Raw genomic sequence first — 25022 nt, 5'->3', positions numbered from 1 at the left:
GGGGTTGGGATTGGGGAGAAGCACCCGGGGGGAGAGGGGCAGGCCCTGGGCCGGGGGCGGGGTTAGAGGGGGAGGGGTTTGGGCGAGGCCGGGCGACGTGGGCAGAGTTAGATGGGGAGGGGCTTGGGCGAGGGGCGGGGCCGGGTGAGAGGGGCGGGGCCAGCAGCCACCCTACCTTGTGGGTGAGGGAGTGCTGCTTGAGGTGGTGGATCTGGCTGAACTCCATGCCGCACTCCGTGCACACGAAGGGCCGCACGTTCTGGTGCTTGAGCATGTGGTTCTGCAGCTGGCTGCGGTAGTGGAAGGACTTGTCGCACTCGAGGCACTGGTAGAGGGTGGGGCCCTGGTGGGAGGCCAGGTGGCGCTTGAGCTGCGTCAGGGTGGAGAAGTCCAGGCCGCACTCGACGCAGACGTGGCAGCGGCCGCTCTCGTGCTTCACTTCGTGGGCCTTGAGCTCGCTGGGGTAGGCGAAGCCGCGGCCGCAGAAGTGGCAGCTGTAGGGTTTGACCTCGGAGTGCAGCAGCATGTGGCGCTTGAGGTGGCTGGTCTGCGTGAAGGCCTTCTGGCACACCTGGCACTTGTGGGGCCGCGTGCCCTGGTGCGTCAGCAGGTGCGTCTGCAGGTGGCTGGGCTGCTTGAAGAGCTTGCTGCAGTGCGGGCACGAGTGCGGCTTGATGCCGTTGTGACCCAGGATGTGCGTCACCAGGTTGTACTTGGACGTGTAGGACTTCTCGCACATGCGGCACTGCCAGCGCTTCTGGCGGTCGCCCGCCTCCACCAGGTAGGAGTCGTCGATCTGCACGTTGATGTCCAGCCGGTCCAGCTGCGCCTTCTTGTGGCGCTCGACCGTCGAGCCGGCCGAGTCGGCCTCGAACTCGCCCGCCTCCTGCCACACGAAGCCCTGCTCCGGCTTCACGGGCTCCGGCGACTCCATGGTGGGCGCCTCGGGGTCACTCAGGGGGGCCAGGTGGGGCGGCTCAAAGCCACACTCTGCAGGCAGGGCCTCGGGCCCGGGCAGCGCCATGCTGGCCTCGGAGAAGCCGTCCCGGGCCGGGTCTGGGAAGTGGGGGGCGTAGGGGGCCGCGTCCAGCTCTGGCCTCGGGGCCCGGGGCAGGTGCCGCAGCGTCCGGGGCTTGCGGCTGAAGGCGCTGAGGTCGATCATCTTGACGGCGCTGCTCTGCACCAGGGCCTCGCAGCCGCCGCTGGCCGCCTCGGCCGGGGCCTCCCCTGGGCCCGCCTCCTTGTCATCACCGGGCACCGACACCTCGTAGACCTCCTGCTCCTCCTCCTCCTCCACCTTCTCAAACTTGACCTTAGGCACCAGCCGCACGGGTGGCCGGGTCTTCCGCCGGGTGTGCTTCTCGAAGGCCGCCTCCACTTCCAGCACCTCCTCTTCGGGCGGTTCCTCCAGGGCCCGCCCGTTGCAGGCCAGCTGGTACACGTCCGGGCCCGGGGGCCCAGGCTCCCCGATGGCCGTCCCGGACAGCTCGGGCCCCAGGTCCGGGTAGAAGGCTTCGGCGCTTATGGTGGCTCCAAAGAGCTCATTTTCCGAGACCAGGCCCAGCACGGCGGCCTGAGCCAAGGACAGCACCACCACTGCATCCGTCTGTGTCCCTGAGTCCATGAAGCCCTCCATCCCGCGGCGGCTGGCTAGGAGGGCATCGCTGCGGGGAGAGAAGGGAATGTTAATGCTGCACACGCAACACACAGACATACACATTCGGCGAGGGCCCGGCTGATCCGGGGCACGTCTGTCCCCGACGCCTTCCTCCTCCTGCATGGGACATACTTGTCACTGCCAAGAGCAGTGACACCCTCTGTGGATCCGACCATCTTGTCCATCTCCCTGTGGGATCCTGGGTAAGCCCTGCCCCCTGGCTGGCCTCAGTGTTCCCACCTGTAACAGGAGGGCTGAATTTCCTCCACGGTTCTTAAACTAGGTTCCCCATAACGTCCTTCCAAGAGTTGTTCAAAACTCGGATTGGAAATTGCAAAAAGGAAAGATGCCTCTATTTAAAATTTTTTTATTATGTTTTTTATTTATTTTTTGAGAGAGAGAGAGACAGCTCAAGCAGGGAGGGTCAGAGAGAGAGGGAGATACAGAATCTGAAGCAGGCTCCAGGCTCTGACCTAGCTGTCAGCACAGAGCCCGACGTGGGGCTCGAACCCACGAACTGTTGGATCATGACCTGAGCCGAAGCCAGATGCTTAACCGACTGAGCCACCCAGGTGCCCCTATTTTAAAGTTTATTTATTTTGAGAGAGAGCAAGAGAGCAAGAATGGGGGAGGGGCAGAGAAGCGAGGGAGAATCCCAAGCAGGCTCTGCGCTGTCAGCATAGGGCCCCACCAGGGGCTGGGTCCCACGAACAGTGAGATCATGACCTGAGTGACATCGAGAGTCCGACGCTTAACTGAGCCACCCAGGTGCCCCCCTCTATTTTAAAAATCAATTTTGGAAAACTCGTCTCCTCACATGTATTACATACCTCATACCAACACATTCTGTAGCTCCATCGGCCTGGTTGCCGAGACAATTAATTTTGCACAGACCCTCAGACTGTGCCGTGAGGTGTTAAACGGCTGTCACCTTTGTAATGGCTTGACCATATGAGTGAGGGGCTTGGTTTAATATATATCTACATGGGGCGGGGCGGGGGAAATTACACATATGTATGTATACGCACACATATGTGGCAAACACAAGGCAGTACACAAACGTAAAGTAGGTGCCGAGGTCGATCTCAGCAGCCACCCTATCTTTTAAGCCTGCTGCTACAAAACTGTCTGTCACAACAGGTTATTGGTCTGGATTAGCTAAGTATTATACATTCAAATATCCAAATTTATGCCAGTTAAAAATACAGCTTTTGGGGCGCCTGGGTGGCTCAGTCGGTTAAGCGTCCAACTTGGGCTCGGGTCATGATCTACTGATTCGTGGGTCTGAGCCCTGCATGGGGCTCTGTGCTGACAGCTCAGAGCCTGGAGCCTGTTTTGGATTCTGTGTCTCCCTCTCTCTCTCTCTGCCCCTCTCCCACTCTGTCTCTGTCTCAAAAATAAACATTAAAAATTAAAAAAAACCACACAGATTTTATCTGATTTGTACACTGGAATCCCACGTAAGATCTGATTTGAAAGAAGAGCCCGTGATGGCTCACACGTTTGCAAGAAGGTCTGAGAGCCGGCTCCCAGGTTCACAGGCCAAGGCGCCCACCTGTTCCGGTCCAGCCCCGGGTGCAGTGGCTCCCTGCCTCCCTAAGGGGTGCAGTCTGTCTAGCCCGCCCCAGAACACGGTTCTCACACCCCTGCTGAGCTCCAGGCCCCTCCCGCCAGCCTCCCAGGCTTTCCTCAAATTCCACCTGTTCCTGGGACTTCCCGGGGTCCCCACCCTCCTCGGGGCCTCCCCAGGACTGCGGTGTGTGCCCCGATGTGGGAGGGCCTCCTGCCCCAGGGGCCTGCGATACTCAGGAGGGTTAGGCCACCCCCGCCCAAGCGCCTGCTGTAGACGAAAGGGAAAGAAATTTCTGGGATGGTCCCTGACTGCCTTGCCTGGTCTGGTCTCCGGGTCACGGTCAGGCTGGCTGCGGCCTTTCCGGCTCTGGCCCTGGTGTCTCCCTCCCCCCACAGGCCGGTGCACTTCCCCTTCCTGAAGCCGGCTAAAAATAAAATACCCCAGACAGGAATTTAGCTTCCTTGAAACGGACACTAAAGATTAAACTATTAATCTTAAAGGAAGGCTCTCGTGGAAAAGGTCAGGTGGAACAGAACCTGACACGGGTTCGGGGCCCATCTGGACCAGGCCGGAGGGGCTAAACCTGATTCGGCCCACCCCCACTTCCCCTGCTGGGAAGAGCAGGGAAAGGGTGGTCAGGCAGCTTGCCCCAAGTCCTAGCTCTGTCACTTACAAGTGACAAGAGTCACTCTGAGGAGAGGCACTTCAGAGTCTCCTCTGCACCTCAGTTTCCCCATCTAAAAAATGGGAACGGAAACACCTATGCACGGAAGGATTGCGAGAGCCCAGAGGTCATAACCCGGTGAAGGGGATTAGTTCATTATAAAGCCCTCACCAAATGTAAACAATTAACTTCTTTATTTGCCCAGATCTCTGGATTTTCCTGCTGGCCAGGCCAGAGCCGGGAGATTTCTCCATTCTGGGGCCCCAAATTCAGCAAAGGTTGGGGTGCTTCTGGGACTAAGAACTCATTCATTTTTTCGCGCAACAAAAACTGCTAAATCCCTGCTATGGGCGGGGCCTTGTGCTCAGAGATGCGAGGTAAGCCAGGCCGGGTCCCCACCCTCATGGAGTCCTCAGAGAAGAGACCATTGTGCCCCCCTTGGCCACCAGTATCCCCGCCTCCGCTCTCAGCGGCCAGCGCCCGGCCGCAGCCCTCACGCCCACCGTGGGTTTGCGAGAAGCACAAGCGCAGCACTTTTTCTAGACTTCCCTCAAGTCACGGCCAGCGGAAGGTGGAACCCATCCCCAGCAGCGGAGCCTATGCTAGGTTTGGAGTTCAAATTCGAATTTTGCCCTTTTCCCGCTCGGGCATACCGCACAGTGTCCCAGGCCCCAGATTCTTCCTTTTTGTGGAGGGGGCGCGCAGTGCCGGCCCATGGGGCGGGACGAACAGCCCAGAACGTCAGGGTGAACGTTAGTTCTCCAGGGGCACCTGGGGGGGCTCAGTGGGTCGAGTGTCTGACTCTTGATTTCGGCCCAGGTCATGAGCCCAGCGTCATGGGCTCCAGCCCATGGCATAGAGCCTGCTTGGGACTCTCTCCTTCCCTCTCTCTCAGAATAAATAAACTTAAAAAAAAATTGTAAAAAATGTTAGTTTTCTGTCTTCTCAACCCCAAAGCTGGGACCCTTCCTTCCTGGCAACCTCAAGGGGCCTGGGGAGCGGGAGCAAAGAGACCCCCAGTCTGGTGGCCGATGAGCTGTGGGAACCGCAGTGCAGGTCTGGTGTGGCCCCCCAGGGGGGCGGATCACCCTACAGTTTACCATCCGTGCTAGGAGTGACCTTGAAGGCTGAAAGGGGCCGCTCCTGAGGATTACACCAGACCCGGCCAAGCAGGCGTCCCCTTCCTGTGGGAGCAGGCAGGACTCTGGGGCTGGATTCAAGGTTTCTGCGACAGGAGCCCCTGCCTGGGGATAAAAGGGGACCTGCTCAGGGTGCTTGCTCACCAGGGGTTAGTGCGCAAGTGGGGGGAGACGCAGAGGGGCCAGCTAGCCACAAATGTGGACAAAAGAGCTACAGCTCTGGCTTCTCCTTGCTGAGTGCTCACAAGGTCCCAGGGGAGTCATTTAATCCGAAAAACCACCCCACAGGGAGTAGGGGTGGGGGGTAGCGTGCACTCCATGCCGCAGCCCAGGAATCCGGTGCCTACGTCCCATGCTTCACGTCCTGTAGGGGCTGAGCTGGGTCTGCAGCCCGGCCCCAGCTCCCAGGGGCTTCCCTGTGGTCCTCAGGTCCCGAGGAGACAGCAGGGCCCCATGGGCCCTGGGCAAAGGGCACCTGTGAAGCCTCAGAGCCGATCCCCTCTGGCTGCTCCCCCTCCAGGGCTCTGCACTCCGACAGCACTTCTTCGGGGTCTGTGTGGGCCCGGTGCCCGCCGGGCCAGGCCGTCCCCTGCTTTCTACATACACGGGACAGACACCTGCCTGAGCAGAAGGCGCCCCGCCCCGGGGCAGGCCCGTGCGTGTTTCCCAGGCGCTCCGTGTGCAGAGACCGAGGCCCCGAGAAGGAAGACAGGGGTTCGGATTCGCATGCACTGCACCTGCGCGTTGTCTACCACACGGAGAAACAGGTGGTGGGCAGGCGGGGGCTCTGCAACCCAGTGTCCCTGTTTCTCCTCCTCGGGGGCCACCTTTTAGGTCTCCCCTCCACACACACACTGGTCACAGCCCTTCTGTTTCTGCCCCAGCTTGAGGCCACCCAGGGCAGGAGCAGAGCCTGCCAGGTGCGCACCACCTGTGTGCCAGGCTCCGCCCCCCCCAACACATGATCCAGGCCGCCTCTGTCATCTGCCTGGGGCCCCCTGGTGGCGCTGCCTTCTCAGGGCAAGGCCTTTCCCCCACCGCTTGTGCTGTGGACAAGCTCATCTGCGTCCAAGAGAGACAGGAACTCAGATGTTCGTGGGCTCTCCACAGCCAAGCTAGGAGGCGAGGGGGATCCATCGGGCAGGGTGGAGCTCAGCCTCCTGCCAGGGCACCCTTGGTTCCCCAGGGTGTAGAGAAAGAACATGGAGGGGGCAGAATCACTGCCTGATTGTAGCTTAAACACTGGAGCTGGGAGTGGGGGGAAGGGAGGCCACAGCAGAAGTGGGGGGGAGGGGCGAGAGGAGGGAGAAAGAGGGGGTAGGAGAGAGAGAGGGAAAGGGGAGGAGAGAGGGGGAGAGTTATAAAAAGAGGGGAAGAGGGGAAGGGAGGGGGGAGGGGAGAGGGATGAGGAAGTGGGGGGAAAGGGGAGGGAAAGAGGCTGTGGAGGCCAAGAAACAAAAGTAGAGGGAGGGGAGGGAAGGAGGGGCCCTGTTTCCCACAGCTCAGCACCAGGCAGGCCACCTCCTGGGGAGGGCCCCACGCTGCACCCCTGAGGCCCAGCAGGAGGGCTTCCACACCTAGACAGGGACCCCAACCCCCCAGAGCGCTGTCACCTCACCTACTACTGTACTATAATGGTTCCTATAAACACGGACCCTCTTGTCAAATGCATTAATGGGTGATTTTCTGTGTGGTGCCGGACAAGTCATGACCACATAGGGTCTCAGTTTTCTCATCTGTAAAAAGGGCACAAGTGGTTTCTTGGAAACTTGAGGGTAGGTTAATCCTCGGCCTCCCTGCCCATCACCGAGGGTATCTCTGCTTTAAGAGCGCCTTTCCTGTCAGGGAAGACCCTGCCCCCCACCCGTACACATTCTTCTCTGAGAGCAGGAGACGGCTGGGGGGCTTGGGGTGGCCAGTGTCCCAGAAACACGGACAGTGGGGCAGAGTCTGGGTGGAAGATGCTAGAGGCCTGGTCTGGCTTGGGGCTGCTGGGATAGGAGCACTGTGACGGGAGTGACCACCCGCTTCTGCTTGGACTGAACGCCTTGGGGTTTCTGCCAGCCCAGCCTTGGGATGTCCCCACATGCCCTGGGACCAGGTCACTTCGATGACCGCCCTTGAGGGGCTAGGAGGTGTCAGGACCTGGGCCCTGATGCGGGCTCCACAGGGCTCCGGGCTTCTGCTGGGAGGGCAAGTGTACCCCTGACCCCTTCATGTTGGCCTTGAATCACCAGGTGGCCCAGAGGCAAGGTGTCCAGTTCAGCAACGGAACCAGTGACTCACAACTACCAGGTCCCCACTGGGTGCTGGGCGCCGGTCTCGGTTGTAGGGATCCTGTTGAGAGCAAAATGAACCTGCGCCCACAAGGAGCCACCCTGGGTGAGATCTCTGGGTGTAGGGTGCAGCCCTGGGGGCGGGGCTGAGGCCCTGGGGAAAGCAGAGCACCAGGACGGTCTCACTCCTCTGCCGGGTGTTCCCGCCCCACGGGAGCCAGACTCCCCGCGGAATCTGCCTCCGTCACCAGCTGTAGTGCCGGGGCCCTGCGGCTGTCGGTGTGTCCCGGCCTCTGCCAGGTCCCGGGAAGCCGAGCCTGGAGTGTCCACAACACCTGCTTCTCCGGGGAGGAGAAAAGGCAATCCCGGTGTAAGCGCTCATGGACTTCAACTTGTAGCAAAACCACTCCCCGTGTCCTCGGCTGTCTTCCTCGCTGTGGACGGAAAGGTAAATCTGCTCCTGTCCCCGGAAAGGAAGAGGAAGCCACGGCCAGAGCTGGAGTCTTGTGCAAACCTCGGGGCTCCTTGCCACAGTCTCACTTCTGCCAGCCCCGGCCCTCCCTGGACTCAGTGAGGGAGCAGGGGAGGGGGGTGGGGCGCGCAGCCAAGGGGGAAGTGTGTGAGTCTCCCTCTGCCTCAACTTCCCCTTTTCTCTGCGGACAGATTTGCTGAGCCTGCCTCCAGGAGTCAGAGGGGCTGGGCCACCAACACAGCGCCACTGAACTACAAACCACACGTACATTGTGTCCAACTGCTGCTTTTTATGGATGAGGAAACTGAGGCCCAGCGAAGGGGCTGGTCTGGGGTCACACGGTGAGAGGGTGAGGCAGGGACAGGTTGTGGGCCCCTCAGCCCATCCCCAGCCCTATGGTCAGTAGGGTAAAGTCCCTATGCCTTGGGTGCTCGCTCGGTGCTGTCCCGACCCAGGCTCCGCCTGACCCTCCATTAGGTCTTGCTGTACCTCTTCAGTGTGGGTATACACGTGTGTGTACACACACACACACACACACACACACACACACACACACACAAGACTGTTTCCTGCCTCAGGGCCTTTGCACAGGCTGACTCCTCTGCCAGGCCTGCCCTTCCCCTGCACAGAGTGAAAACTCCCTCATCCTTTAAGATTCATGGCAGGCACCGTCTCCCGGGAAGCATTCCTCAGCCTGTAGGGCAGAGCGAGGTCCTCTTGCACAGCCTGAGACCGTCAGGTTAATTTTACTGTAGACTTGGCGGGGCCGTGGTGCCCCACTGTTTGGTTGCACACTAATCTAGTTGTTGCTGTGAACTACTCTGTGAGTGTGACTAACATCTTACCACCAGCTGACTTTAAGGAACGCAGCCGCCCTCCTTACTGTGGGCAGTCTCATCCCGTCGGCTGGGGCCTTAAGAGAACATCGGAGGTTCCCCAGAGAAGAAGGGATTCTGCCTCGAGACGGAATCATGGAAATCCTGCCCAAGTTCCCAGCTTGCCAGTCTGCCCTGCAGATTTCGGACTTGCCAGCCCCCACAATTGGGTGAGCCAATTCCTTAAAATAAATCCTCTCTCTCTGTGTGTGTATATATATACATCCTACTGGTTCTGCTTCTCTGGAAAAGTCTATACAATCACGCTGATTCATAACTGTATGTTTATGATCATCTCTCCCAGCAGACGGCCCACCCAGAGGACGGGGACTGCAGGGGAACACGGTGGGCCCAGTGGGGGGCGGGGGATGTCCTAACAGAAAGACACCAGGGTAGGCAAGCAGGGAAGAAAGAGCCCACAGTCACTGAGGAATCTAGAATGAATGAATGAATGGGGCCTGGGAGAAATCCTTGCCAAGAGTTCCACAGCTGCTTTGCTCTTCCCTGTCCCTTTACCTGCCTCAACTCCGGGACAGCCCTGCCTCCTCCACAGGGGTGGCCTCCAGGCTGCATGGAGGACGCCTTGCTCGGGCAGAGTCCCCAGGGGTTCAGGCCCAAGGACTCGGAGTTATCTCCCCTGTGACAGCAAGGCCTGCTCTGAAAGCCTCCCCACCCTCTCCTCCCGGGCCCGGGGGCCCCTAGACGCACCCACCTGGGAGCCGAACCTCTGCTTAGAAGCTGAGGTGGGCCTGGCTGCCACAGAGTGGCTACTGTGAGGCCCCCTCCTCCAGGGAGGCCACGGTGACACCTAAATCCAAGGAAACAAGGAATGGAGTCCCTGTGGCAAGAGGCACAACCTTGGGCCCACAGTGGCCTCTCTGCCCCAAAGTCTCCCGAGGGCAGACATCCTGGCCTCACAGGGTTCAAAGTCATCGTCTGACTAAGAGCACCAGTGCCTGGGCTTGGAACATCTGGGTAGGGGCCTGGATATCATTTTTTTTAAGTTTATTTATTTATTTACTTATTTATAGTTACTTATTATTTTAAAAAATAATATATATATTTGAGACACACACACACACACACACACGCACGCACACACACAGAGCATCACGAGCAGGGGAGGGGCAGAGAGAGACAGACATGAATCGGAAGCAGGCTCCAGGCTCTGAGCTGACAGCAGGGCTTGAACCCATGAACCCTGAGATCAGGACCTGAGCTGAAGTCAAATGCTCAACTGACTGAGCCACCCAGGCGCCCCTATTTATTTATTTTTAATAACTGCTACAACCAATGTGGAGCTTGAACTCACCGGCCAGACACCCCACCCTACCCTACATATGTGGAATTTAAGAAACAAAACAAAGGGAGCAAAGGATAAAGAAAAGAGAGAGAGAAAGAGAGAGAGAGGAACTGAGAAGCAGACTTAACTTTAGAGAACACACTGCTGGTCACCAGAGGCGGGGAGGAGCTGGGGGAAACGGGGTGGGGACTGAGGAGGACACTTGTGACGAGCATGAGGTGATGTGTGGAAGTGTTGAATCACTGTATTGTGCACCTGCAATTAATGTAACACGGCGCGTTAACTATACTGGAATTAAAAAACAAAAAACCAAGCATACTCTACCTTCCTGACGCTGTGACAAACCACCCTACGTGGGCTCCTTCCTCTCCCTCCCCTGTGGGTGGCTGCCCCACCCCCAGCCCAGGGCCACCCCACACAGTTCACACCGGAGCTGGACCCACACCTTGGCCTGCCCTCCCCCGTGCCCCAGATGGACTTGGGCCAAACGGGTTTCTCTCTTGGAAACACGGCTACGCTCCAAGCCTCACGCCCTCACCCGCAGGAGCAGACGTACAAGGACCTCACGAAGACACGCCATTAGATGGAGCCAGACCAGGACCCGAGGGGGCAGAGATCCTGAGCAAGCCTGAGGTTCGGTGAGCAGGGGCTGGGGCGGAGGAGGAGGCCACACACCCTCCGGAGAAGCAAAGGCCAGGGATAGACGGAGGCCCCTTGGGGAGGGCCCGGGGAGCCCTCGTCGCTGGATGGGGCCCTCATCCTTGGAGAAAGGAGCCTAAAGCCTAATGGGGCATTTCATGCACACATCATGGGAGCCAATGCCAAGCCGCCCGCAGAGCTGCCTGTGGGACACAGGGAAGCTTCCTCTTGATGCTAGTCTGGGAATGAAAGGTGTCTTGGATCTGAAGTCACCAGGTCCCCAGAAACAGGGGGTCCGGGGTCCTCTTGCCTGACACCCCACCAGCTCCCTGGCCAGATGCCTCTGTTACTTTACCATGCAGGAAGCTGGGTTCTCCCACAGCAGGACGGTGCCCTTGGCCTCGGCCACCTGGGCTGTGCACCCTCAGTGCTGGCTTTGGAATTTTCATCGGCAGGGCTGGAAGGCTTCGTGGACCCTCCTGTCCAATGCCATCGTTTAGAGATGTGGGAGCTGGGGCCCCAAGCCCCCGCCCCCCAGTGGACACTGGTTCCCGATGCATGTCTGTCCCACCATGTCAAACATGGTGGCCACTCCGAGCTCAGGACCCTCAGTGGGGCGTTTGCCTTCCAGTGTCTGGGGGCATGAGGGTGGGCACGAGGGGACTGGGCAGCATTCCGCCCACCTGCAGGAACTTCCTGAGCTCCCCAGAGTTCAGCCTCACAGCTACCTCTGGACCTCACACGTGGAAACAATCCTGGTTCTCACCTTGCCAAGAACCCCAGGCGTTTCCACCCCCACAATCTGGAGCAGACACCTCACCCAGGACTTAGGAGAACTTGCACAATTGGTCTCGGCCCCTGCGGCAAATTTGCGGCGTGCTGCCTGTCCCCTTACTTGTCACCCTCCAGACACGTGGCCTTTTTTCCATCTTCTCGAACAGACTTGCCAGAACACGCCTATTCACATGCTGTTCCCGGTGCCTGGAATGCTCTTCCCAATCTTTCACCTTTCGGCCTGGCAGACCTTCCTCGGGAAGCCTTCCCCGACTCCCTCCATGTCCCCAATCAGGTCTGCACCCCCAACTCACAAGTTCTAAGAAGTTCTACGTTGAATAATTTCCCTTTCCCTTCCTGGACCTCATTACAATTTTGAATGATGTATTTCTTCATATAGCTGTTGGCTTCCTATCTGGGACTCCAGTTGGATCACAAACTACACAAACTCCAGCCCCCTGCACTCCCAGCAGAGTGCACATACAGAATGAAGGTTGTCCTTTGGAGAATACCCACATTCAGGGGCGCCTGTGGGGCTCAGTCGGTTCAGCGTCCGGCTTCGGCTCAGGTCATGATCTCACGTCTGTGAGTTCTAGCCCCGCATCAGGCTCTGTGCTGACAGCCAAGAGCCTGGAGGCTGCTTCGGATTCTGTCTCCCTCTCTCTGTGTCCCTAACCTACTCACACTCTTTCTCTCAAAAAATAAATAAACATTGAAAAAAAAATTTTTTTTAAAGGGAATACCCATATTCAAGTGCCAAGAAAAATAGAGCCCCAGGTGGAACCACCCTCCTCCCCTAGGCCTTGACTTCCTTCCTTGAGCTTCAGGACCAGTGTCTGTTCCCAGGGGAAGGGACAGCTAGCCTCATGTTTCCGGAAGATTCCGGGTCTTTCCTCCGGTTCCAGAAGCAAAAAGCAGAAGGTTGCCCTTCATAAACTGCACTACGCCACCGCCACACCAGCTTCACAGAACAGAAACAAACCAACCTTGGGCTACAAGTTCCTGGACAAGGATAAGAATCGCCGGCGAAGGAATGACGGGGGCAACTACCGGGCCTGAACTTCGTCACACACACTTTCCAGCCTTCCAGGCGGCCCTCTGGGGTCGGGAGGACCCTTTCTGTTTTACAGTCGTGGAAACTGAGGCGGGGAGAGAGGCAGCCCCTGCAGGCTTGGTGCCGCAGACTGCAGCTGGGTCTTCCCAGGGCCCAGGCCAGCCCTGGGCAGGGATGGGCTTTCTGGGGCACGTCTTTCTCCCCTGCCGGCCTCAGTTTCCCCGCTGGGGCCTATATCAGCCCTGGGAGCCCCTCGTGGCTTTCCTTCCTCCTCCCCAGGCCCCGCCCTCGCTGAGACCTCAGCCTTCTCCATCCTGTCTTCCTCTCCCTCCATTCCTCCCCTCCTCCCGTTTCCGTGGCAACCTCATCCTCCGCTCTGCCACTTGGTCCTGCGCTCCCATCTCGTTCTTTCCTCTTTCATCTCTCCCCTGAGCGCGGGGTAAGGTCCAAATGCCCCTCTGTCCTTTGCTTCTGGTCTCGTACCCCCTTTTGCCATGCTTTCATCTCCTTCAGTGTTCTCTTGTCATCTCAGCACAGCGTTTATTTACCTCTTGCTTAAGAAAAAGGAAAAGAGAGAAAGGAAGGAAGGAGGGCAAAGAAGCCCCATTTCACCAGCAGCCCTGGCTTCTCTGTTCAGGCCCAGCCACCTTTCTCCTAGGTATCCAGACGCAGACACACAGACGTAGGCAAGACCCGGAATGGGCCCCCTGCCAACCCCCACGCAGGCTCCTTCCTGGCCTCACCCGTAAAAGGGAGGAGGCGAATGCACAACTCAGGGGGGGCAGTTGTGAGGGGTCCAGGTGAGGGATCACTGGGGGGAGGCACTCCAGGGGGCAGGGGGAGATGCCGGAGGGCCCCCCCAACCCCCCTCAGGATGAAGCAAGGGCAGGACCTGGAGTGTGGGATAAGCCAGGTCCAGCGTCCCCCCTCAGTGCAGCCCAGGGGAAGCCCACCCACACGCTGCCCCGAGGTCCCTGCACCAGGCCCCAGCTCGCCGGGCCCCGGGCTGCGGCACACAGAGGACCCCCGATGCACCAGACCCCCTGCCTCCAAACGGGATGCTGGGCTCCTTCATTTCTCAAGATCCGCTCTTCACCACAATCTCCAGTTGCCTCTGAGATAAGGAAGAGTCCGCTCTCATAACCAGGTCTGCGGCTCCACAGTTTAAGACAAAAGTCAGGGGGCCAACAATTTCCTCCGGGCCTTCGTTCCCTGAGTTCATATGGACCAGGCACACGATACGGGCCATCCCAGGGAGTTGGACCTTTTAGTTTTCATTTTACAGATGGGCAAACCGAGGCTCGGGAAGGCTGTAACTTGTCCAAATCACACAGCCAGAAAGCTAAAGGCGGGCTTTGAATGGATTACGATCATGTTCGTCCCCTTTTATGTCTCTTCTTCCCATGTTCCCAGGCGGGGCAGGTCGGGCCACCCGCTGGCCCAGCCCCCCTGACCTTCTTTCTACATTTCTGTGTTTAATCTGGAGTGATCAGAAATGACAGGAGAAACAAAAGGATTTACCACAGAAACTACAAGCAAGCCGATTACCGCTGCGGCCCCGGCATCTCAAAGTGACGGAGAGAATAAACAGGCGGGTGGAAAATGGTAGCACTCCCCTGTGACACAAAAGTCACATGGAGAGAAGGGGGCCCTGGGTCTTTGGGAGCCCCGCAGGCTTGTGAGCACCTGTGGGAGCTGTGACCAGTTGCTGGGCCAGGGGGTGAGCCCTGGTATTAGGTCCCTAAGCCCTGGGACCAAGCTCCTGCAGTAGCTCCCAGCCTACACCGTACGGGAGGCAGCTGCCAGGGCCTGGCCCCGGGATGTCACAGGTCCCAGGGGCCACACAGGTGTCAGTGACACAACAGCTCAGCTTCTCCCCCAAGCGGCTGGCTTAGCATCTCAGGAACCCCAGGAGCAAGGCCTAAGGAGGAAGAGACAGGAAGCAGCACACGGGATGGGGAAGGGCAGTTCCCGGCTCCGGGAGGAACAGTGGTGATGAACTTGGCTCTCAGTCTGGCAGGTCTGGCCTGCACCCCTGTCTCTGCCACTTAGGGGCTGTGTGGCCTTGGGGCAATTTCTCGGTGGAGTGGAGTAGACATATGAAAAGCATCTACCACACGCTGAAGCTCTTCCTTCTGGACAGGCCTGTCCCCAATGAGATCGTGTACATAAAGGACGGACTCCTGCTAACGGAGCCTGTCTTACAGAGCAGGAAACCCAGGCACAGAGAAGTCGAGCGGCCTGAGCAGTCACTGGATACGTCGGAGAAAGCTGGAGTTTGGGTTTTGCTCTTGGGTCTCACTCACACGCTCCTGCTTTTAAGGTCGAGGGGATCGGGGAGATGGAGTTGGATCGCGCAGCTGGGGCACAGGAAGGACTCGGTTTCTAGGAGCTCTGGTTCCTATTCTCCTATCGCCATCCACTCTGCTGGGCCAGGCCGGCACTGGCTGCCGGTGGGACCTGAAGACCACCCCCCTCCCTCTCAGGGACCTCCCAATTTGGTGAGAAAGACAAGACGAAGGACCACGAAACAGTAGAGCAAAGTGGCAGACAGGAAATCAGCAGTAACGTGCGGGGTACCACAGACAGGACAAAATCGCCTTGCTTTTTCCCTCCATTACAACGTAGGGGGTCAGGAACATTCTTCCTCGTGCACTGGCCCTTCGGGAGGCCACAGAAGCTCAGGGCATGGACCGCAGAGCCAACTGAATCCCTAACACGTTGGTTTGCAGGTGCCCATCTCCTCATCTGCCACCTCTGCCTTCGGCAGGTTTAATCGAGCCCACCATCCCAGGGAGCGTGATCCCTGGTGCTCAGCACACAGAGGTCGGGGGGCACGGCTGGGGAGGCCCAGAGACGGGCAAGGCTGGCTGGGTAGCCCTCAACCGGAGAGATGCTGGGGAGCCCAAGAGGGCCTGGCCAGCTGGAGGCCCAGGAGGGAGGAGGGGAGAGCAGAGGAGAGAGAAGGTGCAGAGGGGTAAGGACGGGGGAGGAGTGGGGCCTGGGCCCAGAGCCCTCCTCCTCTTCCTCACGGCAGCCTGTGTGAGTCACCCCAGGGCCTCCATCCCGGCAGAGCCCCTGGCACGGCTGCCGGCTGATGCCCATGCCGAAATCAACATTTATTTTGCAGTCACCCACACACCCAACTCGAGAACGGATTTATGCCAGGAGAGGAGGAAAAAAAGATGCCTCTCTCATTCACGTAATGCCTCCCTGTATCTCCCGGGGAAGGGGGGCGGGGGGGAGAGGGACAGCTGATGCAACATTTAGGCTGACAGTGTGCCTGCAGACATCAGACACACACGCCATCCACACAGGCTGGAATCGGCAGCAAGCTGGAGCAACACGCAAATCCATTCAGTCCTTAGTCACCTTCACTCGGCACCTGCACGCAGCCAGCGAAGGGACGGGACCCGCGCGAGGAGTGGCAGCCCAGGTGCATACACAGGTTTGAGGACCCCGCAGACTGGCCCGGGAGGAACCCACACACAGCGGGGTGGAGGGAACACAGGGCAGCTGTGAGATGAGAGACAGGCAGGGAAGGCAGGTGGGGCCTGCCAGGCGGGTGCCGCTGGGTCTGTACGGTACTGGGAGCTACTGGGGTGTGCCCCCGGGGGCCTCATCTATGGACTGGAGGGGACATCGGGGGAGTCCTGGAGGGCAGGGAGAGCCAGGAGGGGGCCTTGTGGGCAGGTCCCCAGAGCGGGGCGGTTCCACAGACTCAGAGGAGAAGGTGCCCCACGTGGCAGGCACAGCTCATGCGGGACCTGGGTTCCCCTTCGATCCAGATCGCTCAGAGCATCAGAGATTCATCTGCAGAGCACTCAGCGCTGGTAGCAGGGCCCCAGTGCTACAATTCAAATGCATGTGGGGCTGTGACCCGAGGGCCAAAGCGATTTTAGTGGCGGTGACAATTACAGAACAAGCAAATATCTGCCTTCACCAGAGGTGTTTGTGACCCGGGGGGAGGATGACCCCCCATCCCTGCTGTTGGGGGTCAGCCTATGGTGGCTGGAGTGAGCCCGGCCATTGTCTGGCTGAATGACCTTGGCTAACTTGCTTCATCTCTCAGAGCCTCAGTTTGCCCATCTGTAAAATGGGGATACCAGCTGCCTGTCTCACAGAAGGGTGGAGAAGATTAAAAACTAACTGAGCGAGGTACCTGGGTGGTTTAGTGGGTTGAGCGTCCAACTTTGGCTCAGGTTACGATCTCACGGTTCCTGGGTTCAAAGCCCACTTCTGATCCTCTGTCCTGCCACTCTCTCTGCCCCTCTCCTGCTCATGCTCTCTCTCTCAAAAATGAATAAACATTAAAAAATACATATGTATATATATAACAGAGTGAAAGTACTTGGCATACGGGGCTGGTATTTGGTAAATGGTGATTTCTTGGTTTCACCATTGCAATACATGTGAACACAAAAGGTGAATCACCCAGGACCCTAAAATACTTGGCATATATTTATTACTGTTAAAAATACACTCTTACCACTCCCATGAATAAGCATGGCCACTTGGATAAAGCAGCTGCTATTCTGAGGAAGAAAAAGTAGCCAAATCAGGTACACAGGGAGAGAGGCTGGAAACGAAGGTTCTAGCTTAGTTCTCAGCCCTCACAGGTGCCCCTGGCTTGCCTGGGGTTGGCATTCCCGACCCCATGCTTGTGGGGCCATGAGGGTCCCTTGGGCCGCAGGACCCAGCGTGGAGCCCCGGAGAGGCAGGAGCGTCCTTTCTGGAAGGACGCGGAAGCCGTCCTCACAGAGGCCTGACATCATCTCTTCTGAGGAACCCATCGAGGCAGCTCCAAAGGTCAAATTCCTGAGGCGCCTGGGGGGCCCAGGCAGTTAAGCGATCAACTTGATTTTGGCTCAGGTCATGATCTCATGGTTTGTGAGTTCAAGCCCTACGTTGGGCTCTGAAGCCTGCTTGGGATTTTGCATGGAGCCTGCTTGGGACTGACTCTCTCTCTCTCTCTCTCTTTCTTTCTCTCAAAATAAATTAACAAACTTGGAAAAAAAGACCAAATTCACAAACAAATCCAAAGCCCAGCTCTCCTCAAAGTGGAGCCCGCTTTTGGGGTCCCTGGGCAACCTTCGCAGTCTCTGACGGTGGGGATGGCCCATCGTCCACAAACATCTCCCCGAGGGGTCACAAGGGGGAAGGGGAGACTTCGAGAATGAGATCCCCTGTGCTGGGCCCGACTCCCTGAAACGAAAATGCCCAAGAAGTTGCTCGTGTGAAGACTGCACACACTCACGCGCACGGACCAGGGGGGCACGGGTCACCCCCCACCCCCCCACCCGCAGCAGGGCCCGGCCGGGGCTCGGAGCCAGCACCCACCTCCGGGAGGCCTGGCTCAGTCACTCCTCCAAACGCCCCCAGGTCTGGGTGCCAAGCACGTGACGGAACACCAGCTCCTCGGGGACTCAGGCCAGGCCGGGGAGTGAACATACCCGCTCACGCAGGCACACCCTCTGCGGTTTACAAAGCCCTCCCAGGCTCGATGCCATCGGAACCTCTCTGCTGGGTGCCGATCTGGCTGGCGTCTCTGCACGCAGCTCCTCCACTGGGCAGATGGGGGATGCGGACCCTGATGTTAGCGGACTGGCTGGCGGTGCCGGTGCCAACTCTACGCGCATTACCTAAGTGAGTACTGACCGCTGTCTGTGTGTGCCATCACCCCCATTCTACGGAAAAGGAAACTGAGGCACAGAAAGGTTAAGAACATCTTTAGAGCAGTGCTCTCTGTGACTGCCTTCGCACTGATGCCAGCAGGTAGCATTTAGAAACTTTTATAACAACTTGAAATTGCCAGGATGGGGCGCCTGGGTGGCTCGGTCAGTTAAGCACCTGATTTAGGCTCATATCATGATCTCGCCGTTCATGGGTTCAAGCCCTGCATGGGGCTCTGTGTCTCCCTCTCTCACTGCCCCTCCCCCCTTGCACTCTATCTCTCAAAAATAAGTAAACGTTAAAAAAAAGGGTAAGAAATTGCTAGGACATCTGGGCAGAGTTGAGAAGGTGTCAGTCTGTGAGGATTACAAACACGAGGAGTTTTAAAAGCAGAAGCACTGAGGTCAGTCCGGCCTCTGCTCCTTCCTGGAGCTGTGATTATTCTTTTTCTCTCTTTAAAAAAATTTTTTAATGTTTATTCACTTAATGTGAGCAAGGGAGGGACAGAGAGAGAGAGAGAGAGAGAGAGAGAGAGAGAGAGACACACACACACACACACACACACACAACACACACGTGCAGAATCTAAAGCAGGCTCCAGGCTCCGAGATGTCAGCACAGCCCGATGCGGCGCCTTAACCCATGAACTGTGAGATCATGACCTGAGCCAAAGTCAGATGCTTAACCCACTGAGCCACCCAGGCGCCCCGTAGTCTCCTCTTTACTAAACTGGGGTGGTTCTGACAGCACCTGCCTTCTAAGTTAAAACTGCGAGGTGCTCACAGAAGAACCTGGTGCACCTGCTAAGGGCCGGACTGCTGGTCCGTGATGTCAGCTGGACCACTGGCGCCTCTGCTGGCCTGGCAGCTGGGGGCCCAGGAAACATAGCTGCTTCTGAAAGCCTTTCCACAGACGCAGACCCTCACCCCCGCCTCCCCCGCCAGGATCTCCCCTTTCATCTCTAGGCCGGGGTGGGTGTGGGTGCCTTAATGGGGTGTAAGATGTTCTTGCCCAAACCGGAAGAACCGGATGGGCGTCAGCATCCCGAACTCTTGGAACCTCCAGTTTTGCCAGCAGGTGTCTTGAGACGCAGGAGGGGCCAGGAACGGCAGTGGTGGTGGCCTCTGCGCCCGCCCCCGGTCTCACATCTCTCTCTGCAGCAGGGACAGCACCTGCCCCCCAGGCATCTCCATCCTTCCCTGGAGCACGAATCCCAACCCCCCCCAGATAACCGCATTCCCCACGCCCCGTACCCACCGCTCACACGCAGACCCATGGGGAGGACAGTCCATGCTCCAGGCATGGCTCCTGAAGGACCCACCCTCCAAGGGGTTCAGATCCACTTCCCCGAGCCCCTCCCTCCACCCGGACCCCAGTCACCACTGATGAGCCTGCTCGTTGTCCCCACCCATCTGGCATGTCTGGCTTGGTCACCAGCTGCTCACACCACCCTCCACACCAGGTGCTGACTTGTCCCCTCTAGCTTGCTCCACAGACGTGGCTGGGACCCTGGCCCAGTCTCCCTGAGGAGGAGACCACTCCCTTCCCTTCATACCCTGTGCCCTCAGCAGGTGGGGGACGGGGTCCCACTTGGCACGCAGCTTTCCGTTCTACACAGCGCTTGGCTCCGTGCTGTGTGGTAACCATTAAAACACCTGCTAAGGACAAATTCAGTTCACACTTCAACAGACATTTAGGAAGCACCTACCACGGGCCAGCGAAGTGGGATGTGGTAGGGGGCACACCCGGGGCCGGCCCTCGGGACTCTCCCCACTGCTGTGGCCTCTGCTTTGGCCTCTCAGCTATGCCAGCAACCTTCCTCGGCATCGCCCAGGCCCCCACACCCCAGGGCTCCTTCCCAGAGATTCCCGTGTCTCCCGAGGTGCCCTGGCCCATCCTGGGGCCCCTGGGCCCTTCCGGGCTTGGCTGAGGCCCCCATGGCCGCAGGGACCTGCAGCTGAAGAACTAGCCTTTTGTCCTGGGCTGCCAGGGTGCGAAGGGCCTCCCGGACCTCCACCTGAGGCCATCTCTCCGTGGGGGAGAAATGGACCCCCACACCTCTCCTCCCTGCCGCCCACTCTACCGAGTTTACCCTGATCCACTCACACGCCTCCACTCTCGGGCCTCAGGGGCCATCGAGGCTTTCGTCACACCCAGGCTGCAGCCGCTGGCCGGCTTCTCTTGCCTTCTCTCTACTCCCTGAACAGGGCGTCAGTTCTTGGACCCCTGCTCTCTGTCCCCTCCACCGGGCCACTTCCAAACACAGAGGATTCGGGTCTCTGCCCTGACCTAGGAGCAGCCCTGCCAACTTCCCTGGACTCCAGGCCACTCACGGCTTTCCTCCACCTCTCCTCCCTCATCTCCGGTCTCTACTCTCCCCTCCATGCCTGTACCTCTCCTCCCTGCCCCACTGCGTTTCCTAGGTGTCGAACCTTCTGTCAATCATCCCTCGAAACTCCGAGGATCCTCCTCTCTGTCGTTCCAGTTTGCCAGTCTCCTCTCCAGGACCCCAGGTCCAGCCGGCGCAGGGCCCACCGCCCCCAAGGCCACACCAGACAACAGTGGCTCTGCGTGCGAACCGGGCCCTCTTCCTGCCACTCAGCCCTACACGGCGTTCCCACGGCCTCCACCGGACCGTCCCTTGCAGGAGACCGAGGCTCCCAGAGAGCAGGGTGGCTTGACGGGGAGGGGGGTGTCCGCATCCACCTCGGACCTTGACCATCACATCGAGGCCCACCCGTGGGCCAGGCAGAGAGGGAGCTGGTCCCCAGGGCTATGTCTGAACCGGGCCATATCCTGGTGACAGATTCTCGGGAACGTCCCAGCGAGAACCATCTGGCCGTGCGCGGCTCCCTGGGGTCTGGCGGAGCCCTTTGCAAACACCCTTCCCTCTCAGAGTGGGAGCCTGGAGGAAACCGGGTCCTGCACGGGCATTTTTTTTTTTACACATTTGGAGCCACGGAGGAAAATGAACACATTCACATTCTCTCTGCTCAAATAAACCGACTTCTATGTTCATTCCCTCCCTTGAAAACAGAAGCACTATTCAAAAAGAGAAAGAAAAAAGAAGAAAGAAAAGAGGCAACAAGAAAAGAACTGAATAGAAGAGGAAGAAGGAGAAGGAGACCGGGAGGAGAGGGTCCCGGAGGGAGCCGGGCAGGGCTCGGAATGAAAGGCAGAGCGTGGAGGGAAGGAGAGCGCGCAGACAAAGCGGGGGAGAAAGACAGGAGCTTTGAAAGGAAGAGTGTTCCTCGTGAATGCGGCGTGCAGGGGAGAGGGAGCACTTGAAAAGGAGCAGCCGAGGCAGTGACCCCTCATTCACACTCGGTGCCAATCACGGCGACAATGCAGACCCTTTCTTCTTTTCTCCTTCTCTCCTTTCTGGGGAGAAAGGGAGGGAGGGAGAGGCTGAGCACTGCAAGTTAATTCCTAAAAATACAAAAAATAAAATTCAGTTCCACTGGAGAAGCATCAAAGAGCGGCTTGAAAGGCTTCCCCCCGAAACTCACTACACCCGCGAGGGAAGTGCTCCCTCTCGGGGAGCGGGGGACACAGGCTGGTGGCCATCAGCTTTATTTCAGGGGCGGCCTCCTCCCATCAGGTCCTGGGTGAGCCAGGCGGAGAGGGGCCCCTGGCTGTGAGGCTGTTGGGGAGGCCGGTCGCTGCGGGGTGGCTTGGCCCTCGTGGTTGTCAGGCTCCAGCTGAGAGCGGAGGGCCCAGGCAGGAGGGCGACGGAGGAGGGTCGGAGCTGGAGGCCGGCCTGGGCTGCACAGCCAGGCAGGGGGCACGTGGTACATGTGGGACGAATGAGCCTCTGGCGGCTCCCGGATGGGGGCATCCTCTCCGGGGTCTGGGCCAAGGAGGCGCTGCTCAGGTCAGGCCTCGCTCTGGGAAGGGGAGACGTGGGTGAGTCCTTTCAGCAGCTGCCAGCGGTGGGATCACTGGGCTTACAAGGGAGGAGTCTCTATGGACACATCACAGATCAGCACTTTCCTGAGTCAGCTGAGACCCAAACACTTCGAGATACACGGGTGCCTAAGAAGCCCAGTTCCTGGGGCGCCTGGGGGGCTTCGTCGGTTAAGCGTCCAGCTCTGGGTTTTGGATCAGGTCATGATCTCACGGTTGGTGAGATAGAGCCCCACATGGGGCTCTGTGCCTACAGCCTGGAGCCTGCTTGGGATTTTCTGTCTCCCTCTCTCTCCTCTCCTCCTCTGCTCACATGCTCACTCTCTCTTTTTAAAAAGTAAATAGGGCTCCTGGGTGGCTCAGTTGGTTAAGCGGCCAACTTCAGCTCAGGTCATTATCTCGTGGTTATGGGTTCGAGCCCTGCATCGGGTTCTGTGCTGGAGCCTGTTTTGGATTCTGTGTCTCCCTCTCTCTCTGCCCCTCCCTTGTTCGCACTCTGTCTCCCTGTCTCAAAAATAAATAAACATTAAAAAAAATTTTTTTTAAATAGATAAAAAAAAATTCTTGCAACAGTCCAAGGTTTGGGCTTCTGTCCTTCCCTCCTCCCCGCAGTCAGACATCAGTACTGACCCGATACCTACTGCATGCTCAGCCCAGTGCTCAGCTCCAGGCCACACAGTGCACAGGGACTGTCCCTAATACACAGTCGTCAGTCAAGTGACGAAATGGCCCCCAAGATGTCCCTCTGAAATCACGGGTGAACGCCCGGGTCCCCCTGTCTTTGTCTTTCCTTGTCTCACTCTCTTCCTGTCTTTCACTACTCATGGGGTCATGATGAAGCCTGAAATGGGGTCCCCTTTATGCAGAGGTTCCTTTTTCCTTCTGATCATCCAGACGCTGGATAATGAGAAACGCCTGGGAACAGAGAAGCTGGGCGCAGGAAGACGGATTGGTTTATTGACTGATTGACTGAGTGAGCTCAACCTCACTCCACAGAGCCATCAGTCTGTGCCGAGCTCAGTGGCGTGGGCTGGGATTAGAAAGTGACAAGGACCAATCAGAGGCCCTGAGACGCTTGAGGCCAATCTAGTGGGGGGTGGGGGTGGGGTGCGCCACAGAGCTGGGAAAGGAAACCTTCCTTTGGGAAGGGTTGTTCAGTTGGACCGGGCCCAGGAAGGCCTCCAAACCCAAGGAAGCCGAGAGAACAGGCTGGCACATGGAAAATGCAAAGGAGCGCAGGGTCGGAAATTTCACTGAACCACCAGGAGCATATAATTACTCTTGCATTTCAATCCAACAAATGCAAATTCCAACAAATATTTATTGAGCGCCTGCTAGGTGCCAGCCGGCTCTCCTGCACTTCTAGGGAGGAGATAGTGAACCAGACCCAGGCTGGCCCTGGAGAACTCACACTCATGGTGTAGGGAGACCATTGGGCAAGGAAGCAGTGATTACAATTTAGGGTGAGGAGGCTGTGAGGGCCCTGGGGAGGGGCAGCCCCGGGGAGCTGGGGGTTCAGGGGAGCCTTTTCAGAGGAGGGGGCACTGGGTTATGGTAATACATGAAAATGAACTAGATTTTCATTTGTTCTAAGAAAGCTTTAAAGAATTTCGCCGGCGAGATACCCAAGTGCCTAGGAAAAAACCAGAACTGATCAATGAGCAATAGATAAAAACACCTGATAGATGTTTTCTCAATCCTTTGGTGTATTGGGAAGCATGAGTAATAGACCCAGAAAACGGAGCTGCCGGGAACAATAATTAACTCTTTTTAAAGAAGAAATAGAGCTGGGCGCTCGGCTTAGCAGTGAACAGTATTAACACTGTGAGTTGAACCCCACGTCATGAATAGAACGGTATTAGCAGGAAAGGCAAGAACATGGAGGCAACAGATAATGTCCCAAATTGCTAAACGGAGAAGTGGGGGGATAAACACAGTCTTTCAAACACACAGAGGTGAATAATAGGAGAAATACAAGAACAGAGAGACTGTGTGTGGGGCTGGAGGGCTGCGGTGGGTCAGGATGCTGCTATATCCGTACCTGACCTTCAGTATTGTTTGACATTAAAAAAGCTGCATGTGGATTAGTTTGATTAAAAAAAACAAAACTAAAAGCAAGCAAACAAGTAAAAAAAAAAAGGCTTGGCAAAGGACTCACTGTTAAGTCAAACTGGGATCTTTCTGGAGCACTCAGCAGAGACACAGAAAGGGTACCATGCTTATACATTTAAGAGAAAAGAAATTTCTTCGAGAAAGAACACAATTCAGTGGGCTCCTGCCCAAGGTAATGTAATTAGACAGAACAGAATGGAGGGGAAGTGCCTTGGGAGAAAAATCCGCAGGATGCTGGCATGTGGTTTGCAAAACAAGATCCGAAGCACCAGGGATCCTTCCCTGGGGGCCGAGGAGATCCAGACACGGGGACGCGGCTCTCCAGGTCCTCGGGAAAACTGGGGCGCATGTTAATACAGCCCACTGGGCCAAAGGCAGCGTGATCTCCGCGCAGGGAGGGTGGCGGTGGGGACACACCGGCCTGAGCCCAGGACCCCCTCGCCACACCCCAGCCCGAGCTCCCCGGGCTCCTCCGCATCGAGGCCGCTGTGCCCCAAGTACCCTCATGTTCTGGCCCTCACACACGCATGCTGTTCCCACCAGCCACTATGCTGTGCCTTACGGTCTTTTCTAGGCCTTTTAAACTTGCAACATGTAACAGCACGACCTCACTTGTCCAGAGGTCCCTTCTCTGGCAACCGTCCCCGCCCCCCAAGACAGAGAACAGCAGAGCAGGCCGGACGCGCCAAACGCCCAGAAGTTCATCGGACAAGGCGGACGAGGCTCGAAGAGGAGGCCCTGCGGTTAGTTGTTCTTCCCTCTACGGCCCATGCCCCTCGCTTGCAGCCTCCGGGCCCAGTTCTAACAAGCTTCTGTGTCTGGCTTCCTAGGCCGGCAGGCGCGAGCCACAAAGTAGAAGGAGGAGCGGGGAGGCGGAGGGGGTACCGCTGCTGGAGGCTGTGACA

The 25022-nt window shown here is 57.8% G+C and overlaps 1 protein-coding gene across 2 annotated transcripts in view; it reads right to left on the bottom strand.

The window, feature by feature from the left end:
- Positions 1-25022, bottom strand: part of ZNF710 (zinc finger protein 710) — a 65660-nt gene that overhangs the window by 10698 nt on the left and 29940 nt on the right. The window contains exon 2 of one of the 2 annotated variants that reach the window (XM_029950651.1): positions 176-1664. In XM_029950651.1, coding sequence (XP_029806511.1) covers positions 176-1636 — 1461 coding nt within the window. In that variant the 5' untranslated portion in view covers positions 1637-1664. Of the gene's footprint in view, positions 1-175; positions 1962-25022 lie in introns of those variants that run through there. The other variant, XM_029950650.1, reaches the window with a different exon arrangement.

Source organism: Suricata suricatta, chromosome 9 (assembly GCF_006229205.1).
Source record: "Suricata suricatta isolate VVHF042 chromosome 9, meerkat_22Aug2017_6uvM2_HiC, whole genome shotgun sequence".
NCBI classification, from domain to species: domain Eukaryota; kingdom Metazoa; phylum Chordata; class Mammalia; order Carnivora; family Herpestidae; genus Suricata; species Suricata suricatta.
The sequence above is the reverse complement of the archived record's forward strand: the minus strand, read 5'-3'. Positions and strand labels throughout refer to the sequence as shown.